The sequence below is a fragment of the Macaca thibetana genome, chromosome 14 (genome assembly GCF_024542745.1).
Source record: "Macaca thibetana thibetana isolate TM-01 chromosome 14, ASM2454274v1, whole genome shotgun sequence".
NCBI lineage: Eukaryota > Metazoa > Chordata > Mammalia > Primates > Cercopithecidae > Macaca > Macaca thibetana.
The window spans coordinates 48,021,367-48,045,877 of NC_065591.1; the positions used below are offsets into that span (position 1 = coordinate 48,021,367).

A 24,511-nucleotide genomic window follows, 5' to 3' on the forward strand; every position below is an offset into this window, starting at 1 on the left:
TGAGGTATAGGAGGGAGGGGCATTTCTTCAGATAATGTTTCATTCATTTCTTCAGATAATGTTTACTGAGGACTCACTATGTGCCAGGTACTGCTCTAGACAGTAGAGATTCGGAATCGAAGAAGAAAAAATATCTCTGTCTTCTTGGAGCTTACAGTCTGGTGAAGGAGGACAGACGGGCAAATACAGTGAATAAACAAACAAACAAATAGGTAGTGGTGATGCTATGAAGAAAATCAAGCTGAGTAAGGGGTAGGGGCAATGGCCATGTTGCTATCTACACAGGATGGTCAGGGAAGGGCTTTGGTAAATGTGGGTGTGCAGGTATTTGGGGGAAAGTGTTCCCTGCAAGGGGAGTGACAAGTGCAAAGTCCTCTGATAGGGATAGATTTGGCAAAGATGTCACTGTGGGCAAAGCCAAATGAGCAAGGGGAAGAGTGGGAGGTGAGGGCTGGCGCCAGGAGAGGAGCAAGGAAGAGTCACAGGCTCTGGGCCTGAGCACCTGGGTGAACTGTGGCATCAATAACTGATGTGGCAGAGGAGGGGAAGGTGGGCTGTGGTGGGATCAAGTTTTCTATTGGGGGCATATCGAGCTTGAGATGTCACAGAGACAGCCAACTCAAGTGTCAAGTTGGGCTTTCATGGGGAGGTCAGGCAGGGTAAGAGCTACACTTTCAGGAGGTGGGCCTTGTAGATGGCATCTAAAGGCTGAGCCTGGGGCCGGGTGCCTTGGCTCACACCTGTAATCCCAGCACTTTGGGAGGCCAAGGTGGACGGATCACCTGAGGTCAGCAGTTTGAGACCAGCCTGGCCAACATGAGAAACCCCCACCCCTACTAAAAATACAAAAATTAGCTTGGCGTGGTGGCACACACTGGTGGTCCCAGCTACTCAGGAGACTGAGGCAGGTGAATCACTTGAATCCAGGAGGCAGAAGTTGTAGTGAGCTGAGATCGCGCCACTGCAGTCCAGCCTGGGTGACAGAGCAAGACTCGTCAAGAAAGAAAGAAAGAAAAGAAAGAAAAGAAGAAAAGAGAAGAGAAGAGAAAAGAAAAGAAAAAAGAAAGGGAGAAAGAAAGCTTGAGACTGGAAGAGGTCACCTGGGGAGAGAAGAGAAAGGCTCTGGGACCAGAACTTCAGGTTTGCTAACATTTAGAGAGACTCAGGAAGGAGTGCCCACTTAGAGCTTCTGAAATGTTAAATACTGCAGGACTGGGGTCCCAGGCAGAAGCAACAGGATGATGGTTGACGTTTACTGAGTATGTGCTGTGGGGCAGGCTCCGTGCCATGTTCCTTATATTCATTGTCCCACAGGCTAATTCCCCCAGCCTCCTTATTGGTATTGTTAATATCCCCATTTTCCAATGTGGACCCTGAAACTGAGAGGTTAAAAATAATAACGGCAAATACTCACTTTGTACTTACTGTATGCCAGGCCCCATCCTACCTATGTGATATATATTAACTCATTTAATCCTTTCAACAACTCTATGAGGTAGGTACCTTTATTATTTTCCCTTTACATATCAGAAAACTGAGGCTCAGCGGTTAAATAACTAGCACTAATCTAGCTCGTCAAGGGGCACAGCCGGGAATCTAGCATCCATGCAATCTCCTAATCATTTCTGACACTGTGTGTCTAAGGGCCCTCAGACTCTGTCCTTGGGGCAAAGGTATCAATCTGCAGGTCGGCCTCTGTATTGGGGTTCAGCCTGTGTGTCTAAGGCTGGGGCTGTACATCTGGCAGTTAGACTGTGTTTACACTGTGTCATTAAGTCAGACTGATTTTTAGGAATCACAGCATCGAATTGACATTTGGAGTCTGGCACGCTCTGTGCTAAGCCAGTGACACTGTTGTGTTCAGGGAGTACAGGGTGTTTCTTGCACTAATCACAGGTCTGCCTTTCTGTAGAAGGTGGGATCTGAGCTCCATCAGGATTATCCAGGTGATCCCCCTACCCCTAACCCAGGGCCCCCCACGTGAGTATGAATGGAAGCTGGGGGAAGCAGGTTGAGAAGGGAGATGTTAAATACAGGCTTCAGAGAGCCACCCTGCTTCCATTTCTGAAGCAGCTCCTCATCTGTAGAGAACCCTTCACTAACCACCAGGGCCTGGCTGACCAGTGCCCTCTGGAAACACCCTGTGTGGACATCCGAGGAGTTCATTTTCTCATTCTCCAGTAAAAACATAATGTTCTCTCTTTAAAGCACAAGCTATCACCCATGGATGGATTTGTCCTTTTCTAAGGAACAAAGACTAACTCCCTCCATTCCCCTTGTTGGAGTTATCTTCCCTTGAAAGGAGGCTCCACAGAGCCAGGAATTCTAGAACAGGGAAAAGTGGAAGGGACGCGCCTGTGAGCTGCAGGGACAGAGGGCAATGCATATTGGGAGAATGGCTGGCCCTCTGAGGAGGCTGATGTCTGACCTGGGTATGGAGTCCCACAGAAAGGGGACCTGTGGTGCAGCTTACATTTTTCCATGAAGGAACCATGATCCTGGAACCCAGATGAAGCCAAGGAAATGTTCTCTGAAAGTCATATTTGAGCTGAGAACTGAAGACACTAACTGGAAGAAGGGAGGAAAGAGTGCTTCAGGTAGAGGGAACAGCATGTGCGAAGGCCCCAAGGCAGAAGGAACAAAACACATTAGAAAATTCAGAAGAGGCTGGGCGCGGTGGCTCAAGCCTGTAATCCCAGCACTTTGGGAGGCCGAGATAGGCGGATCACGAGGTCAGGAGATCGAGACCATCCTAGCTAACATGGTAAAACCCTATCTCTACTAAAAAAAATACAAAAAACTAGCCGGGCGAGGTGGCAGGCACCTGTAGTCCCAGCTACTCAGGAGGCTGAGGCAGGAGAATGGTGTGAACCCAGGATGCAGAGCTTGCAGTGAGCTGAGATCCGGCCACTGCACTCCAGCCTGGGCGATAGAGCGAGACTCCGTCTCAAAAAAAAAAAAAAGAAAAAGAAAATTCAGAAGAAAAAGAGTGGCAGGGGTGCAAAGTGGAGGGGAGCTGGACTTTGGGTTTTGTTTGCTTGTGCCCAGGCTGGAGTATAGTGGCACCACCTTGGGTCACTACAACCTCCACCTCCTAGGTTCAAGCAGATTCTCGTGCCTCAGCCTGCTGAGTAGCTGGGAATACAGGCATGCACCACTACACTCGGATAATTTTTTGTGTTTTTAGAAGAGTTGGGATTTCACCCTGTTGACCAGGCTGGTCTTGAACTCCTGGCCTTAAATGATTAAGTCTGAACTTTCCAAAGTGTTGAGATTACTGCCGTGAGCCACCGCACCCAGCTGGAAGGTCGTACCACAGATGTTGGCCTTTATCCCAACAGCAATGGGAAGTTTGTGTGTGTGTGTGTCTGTGTGGTTTAACATAAAATTTATCATCTTAACCATTTTTAAGTATAGTGTTCTGTGACATTAAGTATATTCACAGCCGGGCATGGTGCCTCATGCCTGTAATCCCAGCACCTTGGGAGGCCAAGGCAGGTCGATTGCTTGAGCTCAGAAGTTCGAGACCAGCCTGGCCAACGTGGCAAAACCCCATCTCTACAAAAAACATAAAAATTAGCTGGGCATGGCAATGTACACCTGTAGTCCCAACTACTTGGGAGGCTGAGGTGGGAGGATCGTGGGAGGCTGAGGAGGGAGGATCACTTGAGACTGGGAAGTGGAGGCTACAATGAGCCAAGATTGTGCCATTGCACTCCAGCCAAGATTGTGCCACTGCAGCACACCAACATGGCACATGTATACATATGTAACAAACCTGCACATTGTGCACATGTACCCTAGAACATAAAGTATAATAAAAAAAGAAAAAATATATATATATGCACCAATAAAAATTAGAAAAAAAAGAAAAAAAAAAAAAGGATTGTGCCACTGCACTCCAGCCTAGACAACAGAGTGAGACCCTGTCTCAAAAAAAGAAAAAAAAAGTATATTCACATTGCTGTGTAGCCATCACCACTATCCATCTTCAGAACTTTTTCATCTTCCCAAGTTGAAACTCTGTACCTATTAAACAATAACTTCCCACTTCTCCCTCCTTACAGCCCCTGGCAACCACCATTCTACTTTCTATGAATTAGGGCACTCTAGGTACCTCATCTAAGCGGCATCATACACTATTTGTCTTTTTTTTTTTTTTTTTTTTTTTTTGAGACAGAGTCTTGCTCTGTTGCCCAGATTGGAGTGCAGTAGTGTGATCTCGACTCACTGCAACCTCTGCTTCCCTGGTTCAAGCCATTCTCCTGCCTCAGCCTCCTGAGTAGCTGGGATTACAGGCGCTCGCCACCATGCCTGGCTAATTTTTGTATTTTTAGTAGAGATGGGGTTTCACCATGTTGGCCAGGCTGGTCTTGAACTCCTGATCTTGTGATCCACCCACCTCAGCCTCCCAAAATGCTGGGATTACAGGTGTGAGCCACCATGCCCGGCCTATTTGTCTTTTTATGACTTATTTCACTGAGCATAATGTCCTCAAGGTTCATCCATGTTGTAGCATGTATTGAAATTTTTTTCCTTCCTTTTTAAGGCTAATATTCCACTGTATGGATATGCCACTAATATTCCACTGTATGGATATGCCACTAATATTCCACTGTATGGATATGCCACTAATATTCCACTGTATGGATATGCCACTAATATTCCACTGTATGGATATGCCACATTTTGTTTATCTATTCATCTGTCGGGTTGCTTTCACCTCTTGACTCTTGTAAATAGCACTGCTATGAACATGGGTGCATTGAGGGGTTTTCAACATAATCATAATAATTGCTTTATGGAGACCAGCTTGGAGGAGAACAAGATGGGGAGGAAGTGGGGAAACCAATGAGAAGGCTCTCAGGGTGCAGCGGGAATCCAGAGGAGACATGATGATGCCTGGACTTAGGTGGTATACCACAGGGATGGAGAGAAGTAGATAGATTCAAGATATTTAGGAGGTGAAATAGACAGCATTTGTTAATGGGAGAGGCATGGGGTAAGGGAGAAGATTGGAGGGAGAAGGAGGAGTAATGGGAGCTCACCAGCAGTCCCCATGTTATGCCTCTTTCCTTCCTTTTCCCTCTTCTCTCATCAGGCATTCAGCTTTTGCTGAGTGCTGCTGTGTCTGGCAACAGGCTGAGCACTCAGCACTCAGGACAGGACTGTGCAAAAAAACCTCTGGGCCTAGTCCTGGGTCCACTGCTAATTCCCTGTGTGACCTTGCACAAGACATCCAAGTTCTCTGAGCCTCCAATTCCCCACCTGGGCAGGAAGAAGAATAAGTCCCTGCCTAAGTCATAGGGTTGTAATGAAGAGCAAATCAGACCATATCTGTTAAGTGTTAGGGACAAGACAGGCATGAGGCATATTTTCAAGTCAGCTCCAGTAGGCAGCTCTCACTAAGGGCTAAAGGGCTTCTGAGGCCTGGGATAGAATCTGTCCAAGAGTGGAGTGGAGGCAGGGGGACAGCCCTCAGCTGTGGAATTCCTCGAGACCTAGAGACCAGCCTGAGCTGGGGGACATTATTCCAGTCCTGAGGCATGGGACCAGAAGGCAGATGCTTCTGCCCCCATCCTAATGTCCTCATGCAGGGACCCAAGGTGGATGGCATTGATCCCCTGGGTGAGCTCAGCCCTGGGCACAGGGTGGGGCCCAACATCTCAACCTGTTTCCTAACCCTGAGCCAGGCAGGACAGATCCCAGATTTGTCCCCAAGTGATGCTCTGGCTTCCATGCCCAGGCCCACATAGGGATAGAGGGCAGGGTGAAAGTCTTTCTCCCTCACTCAAGTCCTCTGGAGAGGGGCTCTGTGGCATGAGGCTGACCTTATCCGCATTTGGTCTAAGAGGGAGGAGGAAAGAACTGCCCGTGCTAAAATCTCCCCCACCCTCAAAGGGGGACTTCACAGGTTATTGCTGGTTTTGGTTGTTGGACGCTGACAGTGATTTACTGGCGGATTGAAGTGGGCGTATGTGTGAGAATTTAGGATAGAATCTACTGATAGCTTCTGAGGTTTACCTGCCCCAGGTCTTAAATCTAGAGATAATAAAAAAATAACAGCTAATGTCCAAAGAGCACCGGCTGCATGTGAGGCTCACTGCACTAAATGCTTTCCATACATTTCTCACAAGAACCTTCTAGGTAGCACTACTATGATTCCCACTTAATGGATGAGGAAACTAAGCTCTAGAGGGCTAAGTGACTAATCCAAGGTCACACAGCTATTATCTCACCGGCTCTGAGCCCAGGTGTATCTGGCTGCGGGACCACCACCACTAACCCCTGTATAACACTGCCTCACGGAACAATAGCTGGCTTTTTCCATGTCTCCCTTGGCCCTGCTCCATCATCATCCTGTGGTGGGCTCTGGACTGTGAGGACAGGGACCCAGGCTTTCACCCTCTCTTTGTCCCTGGCTGCCAGTGCACTTGGGCAAGGTTGCATCCTGTCTCTGGGCCTCAGTTTCCTCATCTGTAAAATGAAAGGCTGGATTGAATGACCTTTAAGATTTCTCTCACTTGGAAATTCCACAAGGAAGTCATTATAGCATGGAGCTTGCATGCATGGGCTCCAGCGTCAGGCCAGCCCAGCTGTGCCAGTTAATGGGTGTGTGGCCTTGGATCAGTTATCTCGTCTTTCTGAGCCTCATTTCCTTTGTCTGAGCAATTGGGGGTGACGGCAGTGCACTTTCTTTGAAAAGTGATGGTGAGGAATAAATGAGCTCATGTATTTAAAGTGCTTATTTGGCACAGTGCCTGTAACTTAGTTAAATTCAAGAAATAAATTTCTTATTCTTCCCATGATCACTTCTTGTTAAGGGACATTTGTCTGACCAGTTTGATTTATGAGATTATTGGTGTTTTTCATAAATGTTAAGACGAATGTGCGTCATCTTAGAGTCGCACACTCTGATATATTCACACGTGCACATCCCTTTACTCGGAAGTGTACACACCCGGGCATGCTCATTCTGTCTCCTTCTCTGCCACATACTTGCACATATTACGTGAGTGTACACACATGATGCACACACGTCTCCATGATCTTCCATCTCTCCTCGGCAGCCCTTCTGGTGTATTGGACCCTGGCCTTCATCACCAAGACCATCAAGTTTGTCAAGTTCTTGGACCACGCCATTGGCTTCTCGCAGCTACGCTTCTGCCTCACGGGGCTGCTGGTGATCCTCTATGGGATGCTGCTCCTCGTGGAGGTCAATGTCATCAGGGTGAGGGTAAGCAGGCCACTGAGGATGCACCTGGGCCAGGGCAGGGTGGGGAGCAGAGGCTGTGGCCTCTGTCCTGCCCTGGGTTCGGCCCCCCACCCTGCTTCTCAGCCAAGCTGAGAGGGGGTCAACTTGTTTTACCTGCCCCCGTAAAGGGGAGTGGGGCCATGGCGGGGGAAGTTTCAGGAGAGACACTGCATCTGGCCCAGGTGTGCTCTACCCCAGGCTCCCAGAGGGAGGGGGGTGACAGGTGTGTTTGCTGAGGTTGGCGAATGACTTTCCATAGAGAGGGAAGATAAGCATCAGACACTGGCCTCTCCTTTCTTTCTTCGGTGGTGGGGGACTTGTCTTTGCTTTAATGTATTCATATCGTCACATGCATACATGAATGAGTGTTTTGTTTTCCCTTCTGTTTGCTCCCGCCTCCCTCTCTCTTTCCCACCCCAGACTCCAACCTTCCCCTTCCCCTGCCCCTACCTCCCCAGGTAGCCCAGACTAATGAACTCATTTGTCTTTCCCATGCTTTGTTTTTATTAGTATAAAACCATATGTGTCTATCTAAATAAATATCTATTCAGGTTTTTTCCTCTCAACACAAGTGAATATGTAGGTTTCCCCCTCAGTATTTATCTTGTAAGAATGGGATCATATTATGCACTGTTTTCTGCACTGTGCTTTTCTCACCCAACAAATATCTCTTGGGACTCCCTCCAAGCCATCTGATATAGCTAATTCTGTTTTCTTAATGGCTGCATAATTTTCCATCGTATGGATGAGCCATAATGTATTCAGCTATTTCTCTATGGATGGGCATTGACTTTGTTGCCAAGTTCTTGCCTTCATGAATAATGGTGTATCGAGCATACTCACATTTATGTATTGCTGCTTTTATTTCTGTGGGAGAGAGTCCAAGGAATGGCGCTGCGGGATCAAAGGGTCTGTGTATTTTAAATTTTGATCGGTGTTACATATTGCCCTCCAGAAAGATTGTAATCTGCCAGCGATAAGTGAGAAAACCCCTTCCCTGCCTTCCAGCCAGCAGTGAGGGCTATAGCCCTTTCAAATTTGGACTGCTTGCATTTCTCTGACTCTTCTGCTTTTAGTTGGTGATCTGAAGGGCACAAGGCTCCTTATGTGTCCCCCCACCCTCCAGTGACCCTCACAGGAACCCTGTGATGCAAGCACCATCCCCTTTATAGATGAGGAAACCTTTTAGATGAGGCTTGTCCAAAAACACCTTGCTGGTAAGTGGAGAAGCCAGGATTCGAAACCAGGTCTACATGACTTGGAGTTCTGTGAACTGTATATGAAACATGGTGGTATCCTTAGATCTGTGGAGAAGATAGTACATGAGAGATTCCTGCTCCTCCCCAGCCCAACCTAAACCCAACCCAGCCTAGCCATGGGGGATTCAAAGTCAACCTCAATGAGCAGTTACAAAGTCAGGAGGCTCTGACATTGGTGGCCAGGAAGTGTTGGGGAATCCTTTTCCTGGTAGTAATTACAGGTGAAAGATGGCCCCATCTGTTAGAGATCAAGTGTGGAATATCACAAACCCAAATCCTTGCTGGGGCAAGGTAGGGAGTGGTGAGAAGTTGCACTTACCCGTCCCCCATGGCCCATGTGCCCCACAGAGATACATCTTCTTCAAGACACCGAGGGAGGTGAAGCCACCGGAGGACCTGCAGGACCTAGGGGTGCGCTTCCTGCAGCCCTTCGTGAATCTGCTGTCCAAAGGTACCTACTGGTGGATGAACACCTTCATCAAGACTGCCCACAAGAAGCCCATCGACTTGCGAGCCATTGGGAAGCTGCCCATCGCCATGAGGGCCCTCACCAACTACCAGCGGCTCCGCGAGGCCTTTGACGCCCAGGTGGTCAGTGGGGGCACAGCCACACCATCTCTTCCTTGCCTTCTGGTTTAGGGTCACAGAGAGGGACCTCAAAGGGCATTAGGTCAAAATCCTGGTGGGACAAGTGGGGAAACTGAGGCTGGTGAGGGGAAGAAGCTTGCCTTAAGTCACACAGTGAACCAGGGACAGGTGCAGGGCTGAAGAGTCATAGGACAGGCACAGTTGGAATGGCCCTTACCGTTTAGGTCATCTAGTCCAATGTCCTCATCCAGATGGGGAAACTGAGGCTCTGAGAAGGGAAGTGACCCCACTGGACTCTCACGCCCCTGTACTCTTTCCTCTGGAGCTTACTGACTATAAAGGTTGGAATGTTCACTTGATTTGGAGAGCAGGGGTATTAGTGGTCTGATCCTTATGGTAACTCTATGAATAGAGCCAGGCAGGAATCTCCCCATGTCACTGAGGAGCAAATTGAGGCCCTGAGAAAGGCCGTGACCTGCCCAGAGCTGGCCCACAGCTGGCAGGCAGCAGAGCCAGTCTCCTGACTCCCAGTCCAGTGCTCCTTCACTGGCTCTGTCCTCGCACCGGGGCAGTTGCTGAGGCAGACACAGTGGCAGGTGGTAATGAGTGAGTGTGCCACATGGCCACTTCCTCATTCCAGTGCTGTGCTCATCACATAGTCCCTGACCAGCTGTGTGACCTCGAGCAATCATCTGGCCTCAGTTTGCCCATCTAGACCATGTTGGCGTTGATAGGGCCCTCCCAATTGTGCACTTGCTGATTCCATGATCTCTTCCTGGAGTTCACCTGCTTGCAGAGGATGTGGCCACTGGGTTTCCCCAGGCAACAGGAGCAAGGGGCATCCTGGGAGGCTAGGCCCAGCCCTGAATGAGCCCTCAGCCACCCTGACCTGGCCATGGTCTCTCTGGGCAGAGGAAGGACGTGCAGGGCACTCAAGGTGCCCGGGCCATCTGGCAGGCACTCAGCCATGCCTTCGGGAGGCGCCTGGTCCTCAGCAGCACTTTCCGCATCTTGGCCGACCTGCTGGGCTTCGCCGGGCCACTGTGCATCTTTGGGATCGTGGACCACCTTGGGAAGGAAAACGACGTCTTCCAGCCCAAGGTAGGCAGCCCCAGCAGTAGGGTAAGGCACCCTCTAGATGGTTTTCAGTTGTTTCTGAGAGTGCAACAGGCCAGAGCATGTGAGCCATGGCCACACTGGAGTGGCTCCTCACACATGCACAAAGCCTATAGCAGTATCCCCACCACAGAATACTCTGCATCTGGTCAACAGAAATGCCAGGGGGCAAGCCTGTGCCCCAAGGGTGTCCTACTCTCCTCTCACCATCGCTACCATAATACCTCTTCCGGTAGTCAGGTCAGTCCAAAAACTGCAGGAGGTGCTTTTGTTTGTCCAACGTCTAGAGCTTCTGTGGCTTGGATTTGTTGGCTTTCAGTTTATGTCATCTTAGTAAACTTTAAAAATTTTGAACATCTGTCTTCTTCAGTCCTGTAAATGCTGGCACTTGAGCTTCTGCAGGGGCATCTTGGGAGCTGCTGTCAGAGCAGAGAGAAGTGGGAAACCCTCATGAGTGGAGTTTTGTCTCTCCCCACTCCAAATTTCATTCAAAGTTGCCCGAGTTTTATTAATATGTTGGACTTTTCTATTAAAATTTCTTTTTTAATGAAAGTTTCCATGGCTTAAAAACACTGGAAACTTGTTAGACTTGATTATATCCAATGGCCTTTGCAGTTGTAAAGATTCTACAAACTGAAATTTGTTGGAGCTAGAAAACCCTTCCTGGGGGTTATTTTCCCTGCGTGGGGCCATAGCATCCACTTCGGGGGCTGGGGAGACTGTGTTCTATAGTCTGTTTCTTTGCAGCCGTTTAGGTTTAAATGGCCACAAAATGAAAAACTTTTTACCCCTAATAAGTTTCAGAGTTTTAGTTTCCAAGTGAGGATGTCATTATAACATTTTAACCACAATCTGAAAATAATACGGAGAATTGGGAATTAGGGTTTTTAATAATTTATGACACTCTGCGTAACATTTTTTCATCTCATGAGCTCTAAAATCGCAGCTAGCAGTTAATCCTCAGGAGGTTTATGTTCATTTTTCTGGAAATATAATTAGTCAGCTGAACAGTGTTGGCCACAGATATGAGCTACGTCGAATCTGATTTATGCAGCAAACATTTATTGAATACTGTGCTGTGTGCCAGGCCTGGGTTGGGCTGTGGGAATATGAAAGCAATAGTTATGACAAGGATGATTAACAATATTAACAGCCACTTATTGACCACATAATACATACCTGGCTAGGTACACAAGTTATCCATATGTGATTTAATCCCTAAAACTACCCTTTGGTATGACTATATTTTGCAACAGCTTTACTGTGATATACCTCAAATATTGTACAGTTTATGAGATGATAGGTATTCTTATCTACATTTTACAGATGAGAAAGTTGAGGCTCAGAAAGGTTAAGTAACTTTCCCCAGGGTCTCTCAGCTAGTTAGTAACAGAGGCAGAATTTGAATATAAGACTCTTTCACTCCACAGTCTGGACATTTACAACCAGGAAGCTAAATTTACTATTATTATCAAGCCATCACCTCAGGCTCCAAGGATTATGAAACCCAATGGTGAGGAGAGAAATCGAAATAAATTACTTCTATGCTACATGTTACATATGACTCTTAGGAGGTATATTCAGGGAATTGTGGGAAAAGAGAGTGATTAACTTAGCCAGTGGTCATGAACAGCTTCATAGAGGAGGGGATGTTTGAATGGGGTCTTGACGGACGAGTAGCAATTTGCCAGGCTGCCATGGGAAGATTTCTTGCTCAATCAAGAATGCAAGGACCACTTTTGCTTACTTAAACTTTGATAGTTTTTGAAGCCATCTCTGGCTTTTTGAGCCTCTCTACTTTATCTGGCCCATAAAAGAGAGGGGAAGTGGCTGCTTCTCTTGTCTACAGGAGTGTCACCTTCAACGCTAGCCTGACCATAGGCTACCCCAGAATACCCTCCATTGGCAATCCTGAAGCAGCATGGAGCCAGTTGTTAATATTAGGGGGAAATGACACAAGCCAGAGCCCTTATCAGAGTGTCCACACCACTCTCTTCTTCCTGTGTTTCCCAAAACCCTTCTGGGATTCTGCTAAGGAGAGAACTCGGAGGCAGGATGTGCCAAAGAGATGGTGAGAACACTTAGAACTTTAGTTCATCTGAACTTTATCATTGCCCTTTTTTTTCTCTTTGTTTATACACAAACCCTGGGGTTTATTACCCTCTCATTGGAATGCTCTTGTCCCAGTTACTGAGCACACAAATCCCGGAGACAGATGGCCCTGCCTCAGTGGCAGTGGGCCTTATCAGATTTAATATTTGTTCCCTGCAGCCCAAACACAATCAGCAAATTTCCGACACAGAAACGAGAGTTGAAAGTAAATATAGTCTCCAGTGTCCGCAACAAAGAACTCTCCATCATGTGGTTGCCTGGGATGTGGCTTAATTCTCATTTGGGCTTCTGAGCTCGGAGAAAATGGGGGAAAGGGATCATTTACTGAGATCATTTGGTTCATCTCCCAGCCCCCAAGCCATTCTAATCCCGAGAGAACTGAGTGCTATTCTGGTCTTTATGAATGACAAAGAAGGAAGCTCCTTAGCTACATGTTGCAATGTTTCACAGTCTGGGAGAGGAAGCCCTTTTTTCTGCCCAGCCTTGATCCATCCTGCAGCAGTCGGCACAGCGGGGCACCTATGGTTTATTCATCATTACTCTTCCTTCCTAAGATTCTCAGAGTTGGCAAGAAACATATCATCCTTGGTATCCACAAGGACAAACATTTCTGATGTCCTCTTTAGTTACTGAAAGTGTCTGTGACTTGCCAGATCTTTGATGCTCCTGTCACCCCACTGCCACTCCCCAGGGAAAGCTGGGACCCAGTTTGGGCTCTGCCTATGATCCATAACTCTTTCCTGCCTCCTCCTCTCCAGCCCAACCTCTACTCCCAATCTGTCACCTGCCATGGATGCCACAGATCTGTCTGGAGGGCAAGAGAATTGGATTCATAATGAGCTGCTGGTGTCTGAAACCTGCCAGCACTGCCCTGGGCTATCAGCTGAGCCAAAGGAAGAAGGAACAGTCTGGGTTTGATCGAAGGGCTAAAGCTTCAAACAGCCTTTAAATCTCAGTAGGAAAACGTGTAGGTTTGGTAGTGTGTATGTGTTTCTGAATGAGTTCCCCTAAGAACTGCTTATGGTTCTGTATGTGTATTCTGTTTGTCCCTATGTCTTTTGGTGTGTCTTTCTGCATGTGTGTGTGTGTGTGTGTGTGTGTGCCCCTGTTTGGATGGCCATATTTGTGGCTATCATTATGAGTGACTTAATGAGTGTGTATGCCTTGGTGTTTCTGTGACTTTGTGGTTTTAGTATGTGGGCTGGCCTCTCTTCATAACCATGTCCATGCAGCTGGTCTGGCCTGGAGTACCTGCCTTCAATTCACTAGCTCCTTCTTAGCCACCAAGACTCTGCTCAAATGTCATCTGCTCCAGGAAAACTTCACCTGGTTGAATTAGATGCCCCTCCTCTGTGCTCACATAGCAACCTATCAAAGTGCTCTGTCTCTTTCCCCGACTTGATCCTCTGTCCCCCATTGTCTGACCTCTGTGTGCCCAGCACTCAGCCCCCTCCCTGCCTGACACCCAGGAGATGCATAGGAAATGGTTCTGCAATGAAGGAATAATGCAGCAGTTACTATATATTGAGTGCTTACGCTTACTGTTTTTCCTGTGCACTGTTACATTGACTTCTCATAACAACTCTCTGAAGTCCCTTTGTAGCCTCATCTTACAGATGAGGAAACTGAAGCTAAGAGAGGTTGAGGAACTTACCTAAGGACACAGTGGCTAATATATTATGAGTCAGGACCTCTAAGTCCAGGCTCTTAACCACCATGTCAAACAGTCTTGGATGAATGGGTAGGTGTGTTGGTCTCTGGGTGGCCAAAGATAGTTTTATTCTTTACCCAGGGCCTCCCAGGGCTGGGACCTATGGACAACTCACCTTTTGGCACCTGCCAAAATAAGAAGCAAGAGCCCAAGTGATCCTCTCTCCTTTAAGCACCAGAGAACATGTGAAGGGGACCTTTCCAATCACACCTCCGGCCTGGCAGAGACAATGGGGGTCCAAACTGTAGAGTTGGGAATGCTGGGTTCTAGTCCTACCTCTGCAGTTAACTCTCTTTATCCTCCTCAGCAGTCACATTTTGCAAGCCTCAACTACAAAATGTGTAATGACTTCTGTAGAAAGTACATGGGGGCATGAAGATCATTGGCTTGATTACTTTTAAAAAATGTATATTGAGGACTACTGGGGAAATCCCTGGAAACAAACACAATTCTTCCCTGAGAGCTTGTGAAAGTGCAAGACTAGGGCCTATGATTTTCCAAAGCATTTTCTTCCACCGAGTGTCAGGTTGTAGGTCCTTAGTCTTTTCTCTCTTGCCTTGGTACCTGCAGGGTGCTGGCCAGTGCCATCATACCCAGGACCCTCTTCTAGGTAGACTCCACCAGGGCCTGCCTTCCTTGGGCAGCATGGCAGGCCTCTTGGCTAGTCTAGTACCCAATAATTTTTTTTTGTTTGTTTGTTTGGTGGAGGGCGGAGTCTCACTCTGTCTCCCAGGCTGGAGTGCATTGGCGCAATCTCAGCTCACTGCAACCTCTGCCTCCTAGGTTCAAGCGATTCTCCTGGCCCAGCCTCCTGAGTAGTTGGGATTACAGGCATGCATCACCATTCCCGGCTATTTTTTTGTATTTTTAGTAGAAACACTGCTTCAGCATGTTGGCCAGGCTGGTCTCAAACTCCTAACCTCAGGTGATCCGCCTACCTCAGCCTCCCAAAGTACTGGGATTACAGGCATGACCCACCAGGCCTAGCCAGGTACCCACTTCTTAACTGAAACTTAGCTATTCCAGGTTCCATCCCTTTTAAACCAACTCTTTGAAGAGCGATCTAATAATGACCCAATGACTTATAGCTGCAGTGAGATTTTTATTTTAACAGGTCACAAAATTCTCAATCTACAAAAATCATTTTCTGACCCTAGGGTATGTTTGTTGGGGGCAGGGAGGGAGTTAAAGTTTTGCCTTTAGAGCTGCAAAACTAGAATTTGTTGTTTTGTTAAAAATGCACAAATACTGACTAGTATATTTAAGTAACACCCACAGTCTAATGAACAAACATGATCAGTTGGCTTTTCCAGCCATCATTCTCCAGCCTGTGTGTTTTCTGCTCATCGTAACACAGCATGTGTGTGGCAGTCCATGTTTCTCCAGAACTTTCATGAGAATCAGTGGTCTTGGGTGCATAGTGTTCCCAGGAGTATCATAATTACATAATCATTCCCTGTGGTTGGACATTTATGTGGGTTTTTGCATTCTCCTCTTGCTCTGGCCCCAAAATAAATGTCTGTGTTCATACAGCCATTACCTTATGTGAAATTATTTTCTTTGGGATAAATTCTCATGATGTATTGTTGCTTTAAAATCACGGACTCCAGTCTCCAGAGCTGCGTCCCTGCAGAGGACAGTGAGACAGAAGAATCCCAGGCCATGTTAAACAGGACCGAGTCTTCCTAACCCCCACATGCCTATATTTCTGACCCAGTACCAGCCAGGGGTGCATGTTTCCATCCCTGACAAGTCACAAGCCTGTAACTGACACTAGGACACTTAAGGTCAAAGGCCTGGACGAGGCCTAGACACTGGGTCTGGGGTAGTGTTTTGGACATCATCCAGGTTCATGTTCATATGTTGTCCCCTTACCAGCGTGTGACCTTGGGCCAGCCACTAACCCTACTGAAACTCCTTTTTTCATGTATGAAATGGGGCTAATAATGGTACCCTCCTCAGTAGGGTATTGTGAGGGTAGAGTTTTGCAACTGATAAATGTTGTCTCCTGCCCCTTCCTCCCCGGAAGGTCAGGTCTCTCCCTGCAGCCTAATTTTAAGGCCCATTTTTCTGCTTCCAGCCCACCCCCGCCCTTCTACCTTCAACTTCCTCCCTCTACGTCTCCCTCTGGTACACTGGCAAATGGGACAGAGACCCTGGGTAGGGCCTTCCTCTTAGAGTCTTGCATGCATCCCTCAGTGGTCTCCCTGTGGCTGCTTCCTGCTGCCCCCAACAGATGTAGACCCCTGTCGCACACAGCACGGGAGAGACAGTGGTGAGCAGGACCAGACAACTCCAGGGAGCAGTGAGGGCTGACTTAGAGAACCTCTGTTAAACTGAGAGGCCACCATCAGGAAGCTCTGATCCAAGATCCAGGAATTGCTGACTCTAGGGAAAGGCCTCCTGAGAGCCTGGGCCCTCTCTGCCTGATCCTGGTTGTGGATGTGCCCTCAAACTCCTTTTCATCACTTTGTTCCCATCCCTCTTTACCCTGCAGCAGCTCCCACACCCTGCCAAACAGCACGCACAGTCCAGGGCAGTGTCTGAGAAAGAGCAGAGTTCTGTCTTCATGGAAATATTGATGTGGCTCTGCTGGGGAGCAATGGATTTATCAAGATCAAAGTTTTCCTGGGAGTTATTGATGCTTAATTTGGAAATAGACACACTGTTGTTCCCTGGTATCTTTAGCAACAAAGTTAAAATGTTTGTTTTTCTTCACTGGTTGCCATCTGAGATCTTGCTGGAAGTACACAAGAGAACCTTAAATTTAACAGGAGGCCCTGGGAGCCCATGAGGCTGGCGGGCTTGCGTCTGAAATCTTTTCAGTCTCTTATAAGTGATGAGTTCCCATTCTCTCCCAAGAGCTCTACGGTGCCATGTTTTCCAGTGGCCTTTTCTGCTCCGTAATTGCTACAGTACAAGCTGTTGGTGAGTTTGGAACAAGGGAGCTGCTGATTCCATTTCTGTAGCAGAGAACATGCACCATGAGACTTGCTATACCAGTTCAGGTTTTAGCTGCTCTATTTATTCTTGCCCCATTCAGAATGCTCTCCCCTGGGCCTGTGGCCACAATGTTGAGAGTCATATTTGTGGGCCTGCGGTTGTAATTGGGCCCCATTCTGTTCCCTCAAGTGGAAAGATGAACAGGGTGTAAGCAACCTTCCCTGTAGTTAGAAGAACGTTTATTTGGATTTATCAGTCTGATTTTTCACTCAGAAACAATTGCATAAGACTTTGCAGGCACGGAGGGTCTTGTAATAATCATGGCAATGGTCCATTATGGCACAGTGATGTGTTCTACAGTGGTCATTTTGCTGGCAGTGACAGTCACCTCTGAACTTCTCTTTCCAACAGACACAATTTCTCGGAGTTTACTTTGTCTCATCCCAAGAGTTCCTTGCCAATGCCTACGTCTTAGCCGTGCTTCTGTTCCTTGCCCTCCTACTGCAAAGGACATTTCTGCAAGCATCCTACTATGTGGCCATTGAAACTGGAATTAACTTGAGAGGAGCAATACAGGTACTTGGATGATTATTTTTTCACTTCACCATAAGAACTATTATTAGGAATAATGTCCACGAGTGTTATTCATCCTCATGAACACTCAAGAATAATTCTGCTGTGAATTTATTTTTTGTTGCCCATTAACAATGTTTTAAAACAGTAACCATTGACAAGGCAGTGTGGGATAGTGGAAAATGTCTTGGGCTGAACTTGGGAGGCAGAGTAGCTCTGGCTCTGGTTCTGCCTTGGACTAGGTCTGAAAAGCCAACTGCTCAGCCCTTGGCTTGAAAGTGGCAGACATCACCAATTGATCACAGCACTCTTTCTGACCAAGGGTAAATGCAACCTTGGAATCCTCTCTACATGGCTATTCCAGAGTTCTGCTACCAGACCGTCTTCTCTGGGTGTGAAAAAAGGAATGTGCTTGACATACTATGTCTAGATAGCCTCTAAGACAGGGTGCCCTCTAAGATGGGATATTGGTCCATGGCCTGTTAGGAACTGAGCCACACAGCAGGAGGTAAGCAGTGGAAGCAAGCATTACTACCTGAGCTCTGCCTCCTGTCAGATCAGAGGCTACATTAGACTCTCATAGGAGTACGAACCCTATTGTGAACTGTGCAGGCAAGGGTCTAGATTGTGTGTTCCTTATGAGAATCTAATGCCTGATGATCTGAAGTGGAACAGTTTCATCCTGAAACCATCCCTCTCCCCCAGGTCCATGGAAAAATTGTCTTCCACAAAACCAGTCACTGGTGCCAAAAAAGTTGAGGACAACTGCTCTAAGGTCTATTTGAACTCTGAAATCTTGCCCACTGAGAGTGACCTATTTGGTCTGTTGGGTCACTTAAGTCTAGGCTCTTGGTCCTGCCTTCTGTCGCTTCCCTGTTAGAGATTCTTGGAAAGATGATCAAAGCCAGGGAGTATTCAGGGCCCCTTTGAAGAAGGTGATGATGAGAGTTGTCCAAGTCCCAGAGTCTTCACTAGGATTTTGGTTCAGCTATCAAACTAGAGAGACATCCTGTTTGAGAATAGTTTAAATGGGAGAGAAGTTTGTTTATTCTTCAGATAGAGTCAGGGCTGACACAGGAGCTACTCAGTGATCAGAGACCTGGCTTCTTGTGTCATGTTGCTCTGCCAGCCTTCTTTTGTGACTTTCATCTCAATAGCCATGGTGGCTATTGAAACTGCCACTATATTTACATTTAAACCAGCCAGAAGAAGGGACAAGAGGAGGGAACGCATCTTCCTTTTAAAATCATAATGCTTAATTTGCACATACTCTCTTGCATCCCATTGGTGAGAAATTGGCCAAATGACCATATCTAGAGAGGCTAGAAAGAGCTTGATCTTTATTCTTGACAGCTATATATGCACTGCTAGAAATTCTCTGTGCAAAGAGGAGAATGGGCATTGGGAATAACTAGATTCAGCTATGCCTAGTGATGTCCATGAAGTTGTGGTAAAATCCTGAAGCTACCTCATTCTTCAGAAATGTTCCTCAGAATCATTAACATTGGTCATGTGGAAGCCAGGATAAGAAGCTCTGCAGAAAAGGGACCAAGAGGACAAAGATATAGCTTGGGCTGGGGACAATGTCAGAGTCCAAACTCTGGCTATCTTAGAATAGTCTGTGTGAACGGTGCCCTCCTAAGTTGTGCAGTGCACAACCTATGCAGCTGTATGTGGCAACACTGCCCATCCCCAGTGGTTTCTCATTGGGAAAGCAGAGTATTTCCTCAGGGATATCATTATGTGACAATAGTGGAAAGAGCCCAGGAAAATCTAAGACCTTCTAAGACTCATGGGGTCCCAGAGCTGGGAGAAACCAAACTGTTGCTCAGTTCAGAAAACCTCACCAGAAATCCCAGCCTCTCCTCAGACCCCTCCAGTGACAGGCAGATTTGCACCACCACAAAACACAGCCACTTTTGTGGTTGGACAGTTTTGTAATTAAATATACTTACTGTGTGTATGTCATAAATTACATTTTCCAATTACACCAAAAGATCCAAAAATGGTTTTTTAATGTGTTAGCATATAATAGTTTTCATCAAATTGTTTGAATCTTTCGTGTTAATAAGAGAGATTCATTACTATGCCACAGAAAGGAAAGACTGGTTTTAATTATAGAAACAAATTTAGGGGGGCGGAGTGCAATGGCTCATGACTGTAATCCCAGCACTTTGGGAGGCCGAGGCGGGTGGATCACAAGGTCAGGAGTTTGAGACCAGCCTGACCAACATAGTGAAACCCCATCTCTACTAAAAATACAAAAATTAGCCAGGCATGTTGGCATGCACCTGTAGTCCCAGCTACTCGGGAGGCTGAGGCAGGAGAATCTCTTGAACCCGGCAGGTGGAGGTTGCAGTGAGCCGAGATCATGCCACTGTACTCCAGCTTGGGCAACACAGTGAGACTTCATCTCAAAAAAAAAAAAAAAAAAAAAAGTGGCTCTTGCCTGTAATCCCAGCACTTTGGGAGGCCGAGGTGGGCAGATCATGAGTTCAGGAGATCGAGACCATCCTGGCTAACACGGTGAAACCCCGTCTCTACTAAAAATACAAAAAAATTATCTGGGCGTGGTGGCGGGTGCCTGTAGTCCCAGCTGCTTGGGAGGCTGAGGCAGGGGAATGGCCTGAACCTGGGAGGAGGAGCTTGCAGTGAGCCAAGATAGCGCCACTGCACTCAAGCCTGGGCGACAGAGCAAGACTCTGAGAAAGAAAGAAAGAAAAGAAAGAAAGAAAGAGAGAGAGAGAAAAAAAAAGAGAAAGAAAGAAAAGAAAGAAAGAAATTAAGGAGAAAAAAAAAACCTTTCTTTCTTTGTTTTGGAGATTTCCAGAAAATGTACCCTTACAGATGAGAGTCTGTGTCTTCATGAGTTAGAGAATAACCACACTTTGTGCATAAAAAGTTATTAAGCACAATTCCTGAATTATACATAATTACTAGCTATGAGTCAGTTGTGCATTTCTGTGTATGCTGGTCTTCACTTAATAAGGCTTTATTTCACAGATCACTTGGTGTCCCTACTTCACTGAAACTAGGTGATTATCTTTTAAAGTCTCATTTCACATAACCTAGGAGGTATATAGATTTATTTAAAAATGTCATTGCCATTATTTTAAACCTTACCCACGGTATATATCTCACAGAAAGACATAGAATAGGGTCATTATTTTAAATCTTGCCCATGGTGTGTATTAGCTCACAGAAAGACATAGAGTAGGTTCCTGCCTTAAGAAAACCTGACCCACAAAAAAGCCTGGGTTTGCACAAGAGGAATTAAGGGCAGGGAGCCAACCTTACAACAGAATGTATAATAGAATTTTATCTGAGAGCAGGCATCCTGAGGACATTTAAGACCCAGATGCATTTTTCCTTGTTTAAGAGCACATATCCAAAAATTGCAGTCTTTCTGGGAGGCATGATCACTCTGCACGTAAAGCTTTTAGGTTCAGAGCTCGGGGAGGCCATTACCACGGCTGCTCTCCATCTGCCCTGTGAGGGTCCTTGGGGCGGCTGCGCTCTGGGGATGGTGCTGGGGCTGACTGACTCACACAGTCGTGTAACATATCAGACCTTCCAAAGTCGAACCCTTATTTTGTTTCAAGGCTGAATTATGACAGGACTTGGTCTCAGAGCACATCTCCTCCCCAGGCTGGAGATGGCCACTTTAAAACAGATGGCCTGCCCCACTTCATCATTTTTATGGCTCTGATCTGTGTTCTCCACTGGCCTCTGGTGAATCAAGAATACAACTGGACTTGAATATCTGCTTTTAAAAATAAAGAACAGACCGGGTGCGGTGGCTCATGCCTGTAATCTCAGCACTTGGGAGGCCGAGGTGGGTGGATCGCCTGAGGTCAGGAGTTCAAGACCAGACTGGCAAACGTGGCGAAACCCTGTCTCTACTAAAAATACAAAAATTAGCTGGGCATGGTAGGCGCGTGCCTGTAATTCCAGCTACTCTGGAGGCTGAGGCACGAGAATTGTTTGAACCCGGAAGGTGGAGGCTGTAGTGAGCTGAGATCATGCCACTGTACTCCAGCCTGGGCGACAGAGCAAGACTTTGTCTCTAAATTAATTAATTAATTAAATAAAATTAAAATAAAGAGCCAAGTAAGTCCTGTCCACAGGAAAAGGCCTTACTTGCTGGGGAAGTCGCCGGCTGTGCTGGAGTAGACTTGTAAGTTGGAACGGTGATACAGTACCACCTTACAGAGCTGCTCTAGGGCACCATAGGGACTGTCTGAGAAGGCCCTGGCACACTAACAGATGGCATCTGGGGTGGTGATGATGACAAGAATGATGATGAATGTGAAACACTCTGCTCTTATTTCTAGACCAAGATTTACAATAAAATTATGCACCTGTCCACCTCCAACCTGTCCATGGGAGAAATGACTGCTGGGCAGATCTGTAATCTGGTTGCCATCGACACCAATCAGCTCATGTGGTTTTTCTTCTTGTGCCCAAACCTCTGGGCTATGCCAGTACAGGTACCGGATGGGCTGAGGGGAAGGGAGGGGGACAGCAGGACACACAACCAGAATCTGCTAGTTCATGGCCAGTGACTAGGAGTGCACTGTCTTCCACTCCATGCTTGCCTATACCTTTCACACACCTGGCTGTACCACAGGCTGTACCTCTGGGTCCCTCATGCCCCATACTCTGCAAGCACTGACCATCTCTATTAATGACCAGAGACGGCAGTATCATTAAGACTTTAAAAATGGAGCCAACTTTATAAACGATAGAAAAATCAAGCCGGGTGCGGTGGCTCACACCTGTAATCCCAGCACTTTGGGAGGCTGAGGCAGGAGGATCACATGAGCACAAGAGTTCAAGACCGGCCCAGGCAACGCAGTGAGACCCCCATCTATACAGACAAAAAAGAAGAAAGAAAATAAAAATCATATGTGGAGTGCTCACAGATCTTAAAAGCTATGTTGTAGCAAAATACTTAATTACATTGAAAAGTGTTAATCATGTATTTTTAAGCAAAAAAAGTAAGTTACGAATAGTATATGTTATATGCTTACTACTAAACTGTTATGTATACATTTGTATGTATTCACACATGAAAAAGAATTGGAAAACCACATGGTGGGATTATAAGTGATTTTTATTTTCTTTATGTGTTTCTAAATTCTCTAATAAGCATGTATTGGTTTTGGAAATCAACAACGTGATATTTTTAGCCTAGGCAACAAAGTGAGACCCTGTCTGTACAAAAAATTAGCTGGGGGTGGTGGCTTACAACTATAGCCCCAGCTGAGGTGGGAAGATTACCTAAAGTCCAGGAGGCGGAGGTTGCAGTGAGCTACAACCACACCACTGCACTCCAGCCTGGGTGACAGAGTGACACCTTGTCTCAAAAACAAACAAACAAAACCTGGCGTTTTTTAACCAGATGTGGTGGTGTGCCCCTTTAGTCCCAGCTACCTGGGAGTCCGAGATGGGAGGACTGCTTGACCCCAGGAGTTCAAGGCTGCAGTGAGCAGTGATCACGCCCCTGCACTTCAGGCTGGACAACAGAGAAAGACTCCTGTCTCTTAAAAAAATAATAAAAACTTTAAAACGTGATATTTTTTTAAAGCAAGACAACCTTTGGTGCTGGCTCAGGAAGAGGTACATTACCCCCCAATAATCAGAGGAGAATCGTCAGCGTGGTTGATCTGACCTCGGGCTTCATGTGCCCCGTCTCCCATCTGGAGCTCTTCCACCAGTGTCTGATCCTGTCCTATACCTGGGAGTAAATCTACACACTGGTGCTCAGACCAGAAACCAAAATCCCAGACCCATTCCCAGAGAGGGGCAGGTTCACCAGGAGAGCTTGATGTGGCAGAAAGTATCTGACTTGGATGAGACAGGCTGATTCAAATACTTAACCTCTCTGAGCCTTGGTTTCTTCATCTATGAAATGGGAAAGATGCCTACCCTCTGGAGTTGCTATGGCAATTCAGTTAGATAATGTAAGTAACATACCACGCAGAGTGCCCCGCAGAGTCTTCACTTGGTAAATATCAGATCCCTCTAACTTGCACGTTTGGTGTGAGTGAGACGTTACCAATCCAGAATCCATTGCTTCTTGGGATAAAGATTCCGTAAACCTTCATCTCCAGTGATTTGTATTGGTCCTCCTCACTTGCAAAGCTTAGAGTTAAAAAATATTAAAAGAAAAAAAGGGGAGAGGCTCCCACAGGGACACAGCTAGACAAGATGGGATTCAGGGACTCTGATGTTCTTTTTTATGGGAACAGTCATATACGCCATCCCCCATCACCACCTACCCACGCCCAGACTGCCCCCGCTCCATTCTGCCAAGACAGATCAATGACTATAAAAGCTACAAAAGGGCCTGGAGATCTCATCTAGTTCAGTTACCAACCAACCTTTTATGCACAAGACTCTAAGCTGCGTGGGGTGGCTCATGCCTGCAGTCTCAGTCACTCAAAAGGCTGAGGTAGGAGGATGGCTTGAGCCCAAGAGTTCAAGTCCAGCCTGGGCAACATAGAGAGACCTCATCTCTAATACAATTTTTTTTTTTTGAAACATGAAAAATGAAGATTTCTGACCATGGTTCTCTCATTAGTTAACACTTTGGGCGGTGAGGGCCTGGTGCAGAAAGACACAGCCTGGGAGGATCCTAACATGTACACAGCACTCAAAAGGCTACACAACACTTTCTGTTGTGCCCCCTGAACAAGCAGTTTGTAAGATTTTGTTGGCTGGGCGCGGTGGCTCACTCCTGTAATCCCAGCACTTTGGGAGGCCGAGGCGGGTGATTCACCTGAGGTCAGGAGTTTAAGACCAGCCTGACCAATATGGTGAAACCTCATCTCTACTAAACATACAAAAATTAGCCGGGCATGACGGCGTGCACCTGTGTAGTCCCAGCTACTCCGGAGGCTGAGACGGGAGAATTGCTTGAGCCCGGGAGGCGGAGGTTGCAGTGAGCTG

At 46.9% G+C, this 24,511-nt stretch overlaps 1 protein-coding gene across 12 annotated transcripts in view; it reads left to right on the top strand.

The window, feature by feature from the left end:
- The window catches only part of ABCC8 (ATP binding cassette subfamily C member 8), an 84,139-nt gene that overhangs the window by 6,760 nt on the left and 52,868 nt on the right, over positions 1 to 24,511 (top strand). For 9 of the 12 annotated variants that reach the window (XM_050755344.1, XM_050755350.1, XM_050755346.1 and 6 more), the window contains exons 4-8: positions 7,071 to 7,237; positions 8,863 to 9,105; positions 10,015 to 10,203; positions 17,396 to 17,560; positions 21,892 to 22,047. In XM_050755344.1, coding sequence (XP_050611301.1) covers positions 7,071 to 7,237; positions 8,863 to 9,105; positions 10,015 to 10,203; positions 17,396 to 17,560; positions 21,892 to 22,047 — 920 coding nt within the window. The remainder of the gene's footprint in view (positions 1 to 7,070; positions 7,238 to 8,862; positions 9,106 to 10,014; positions 10,204 to 17,395; positions 17,561 to 21,891; positions 22,048 to 24,511) is intronic. The other 3 variants (XM_050755345.1, XM_050755355.1, XM_050755356.1) reach the window with 1 other exon arrangement.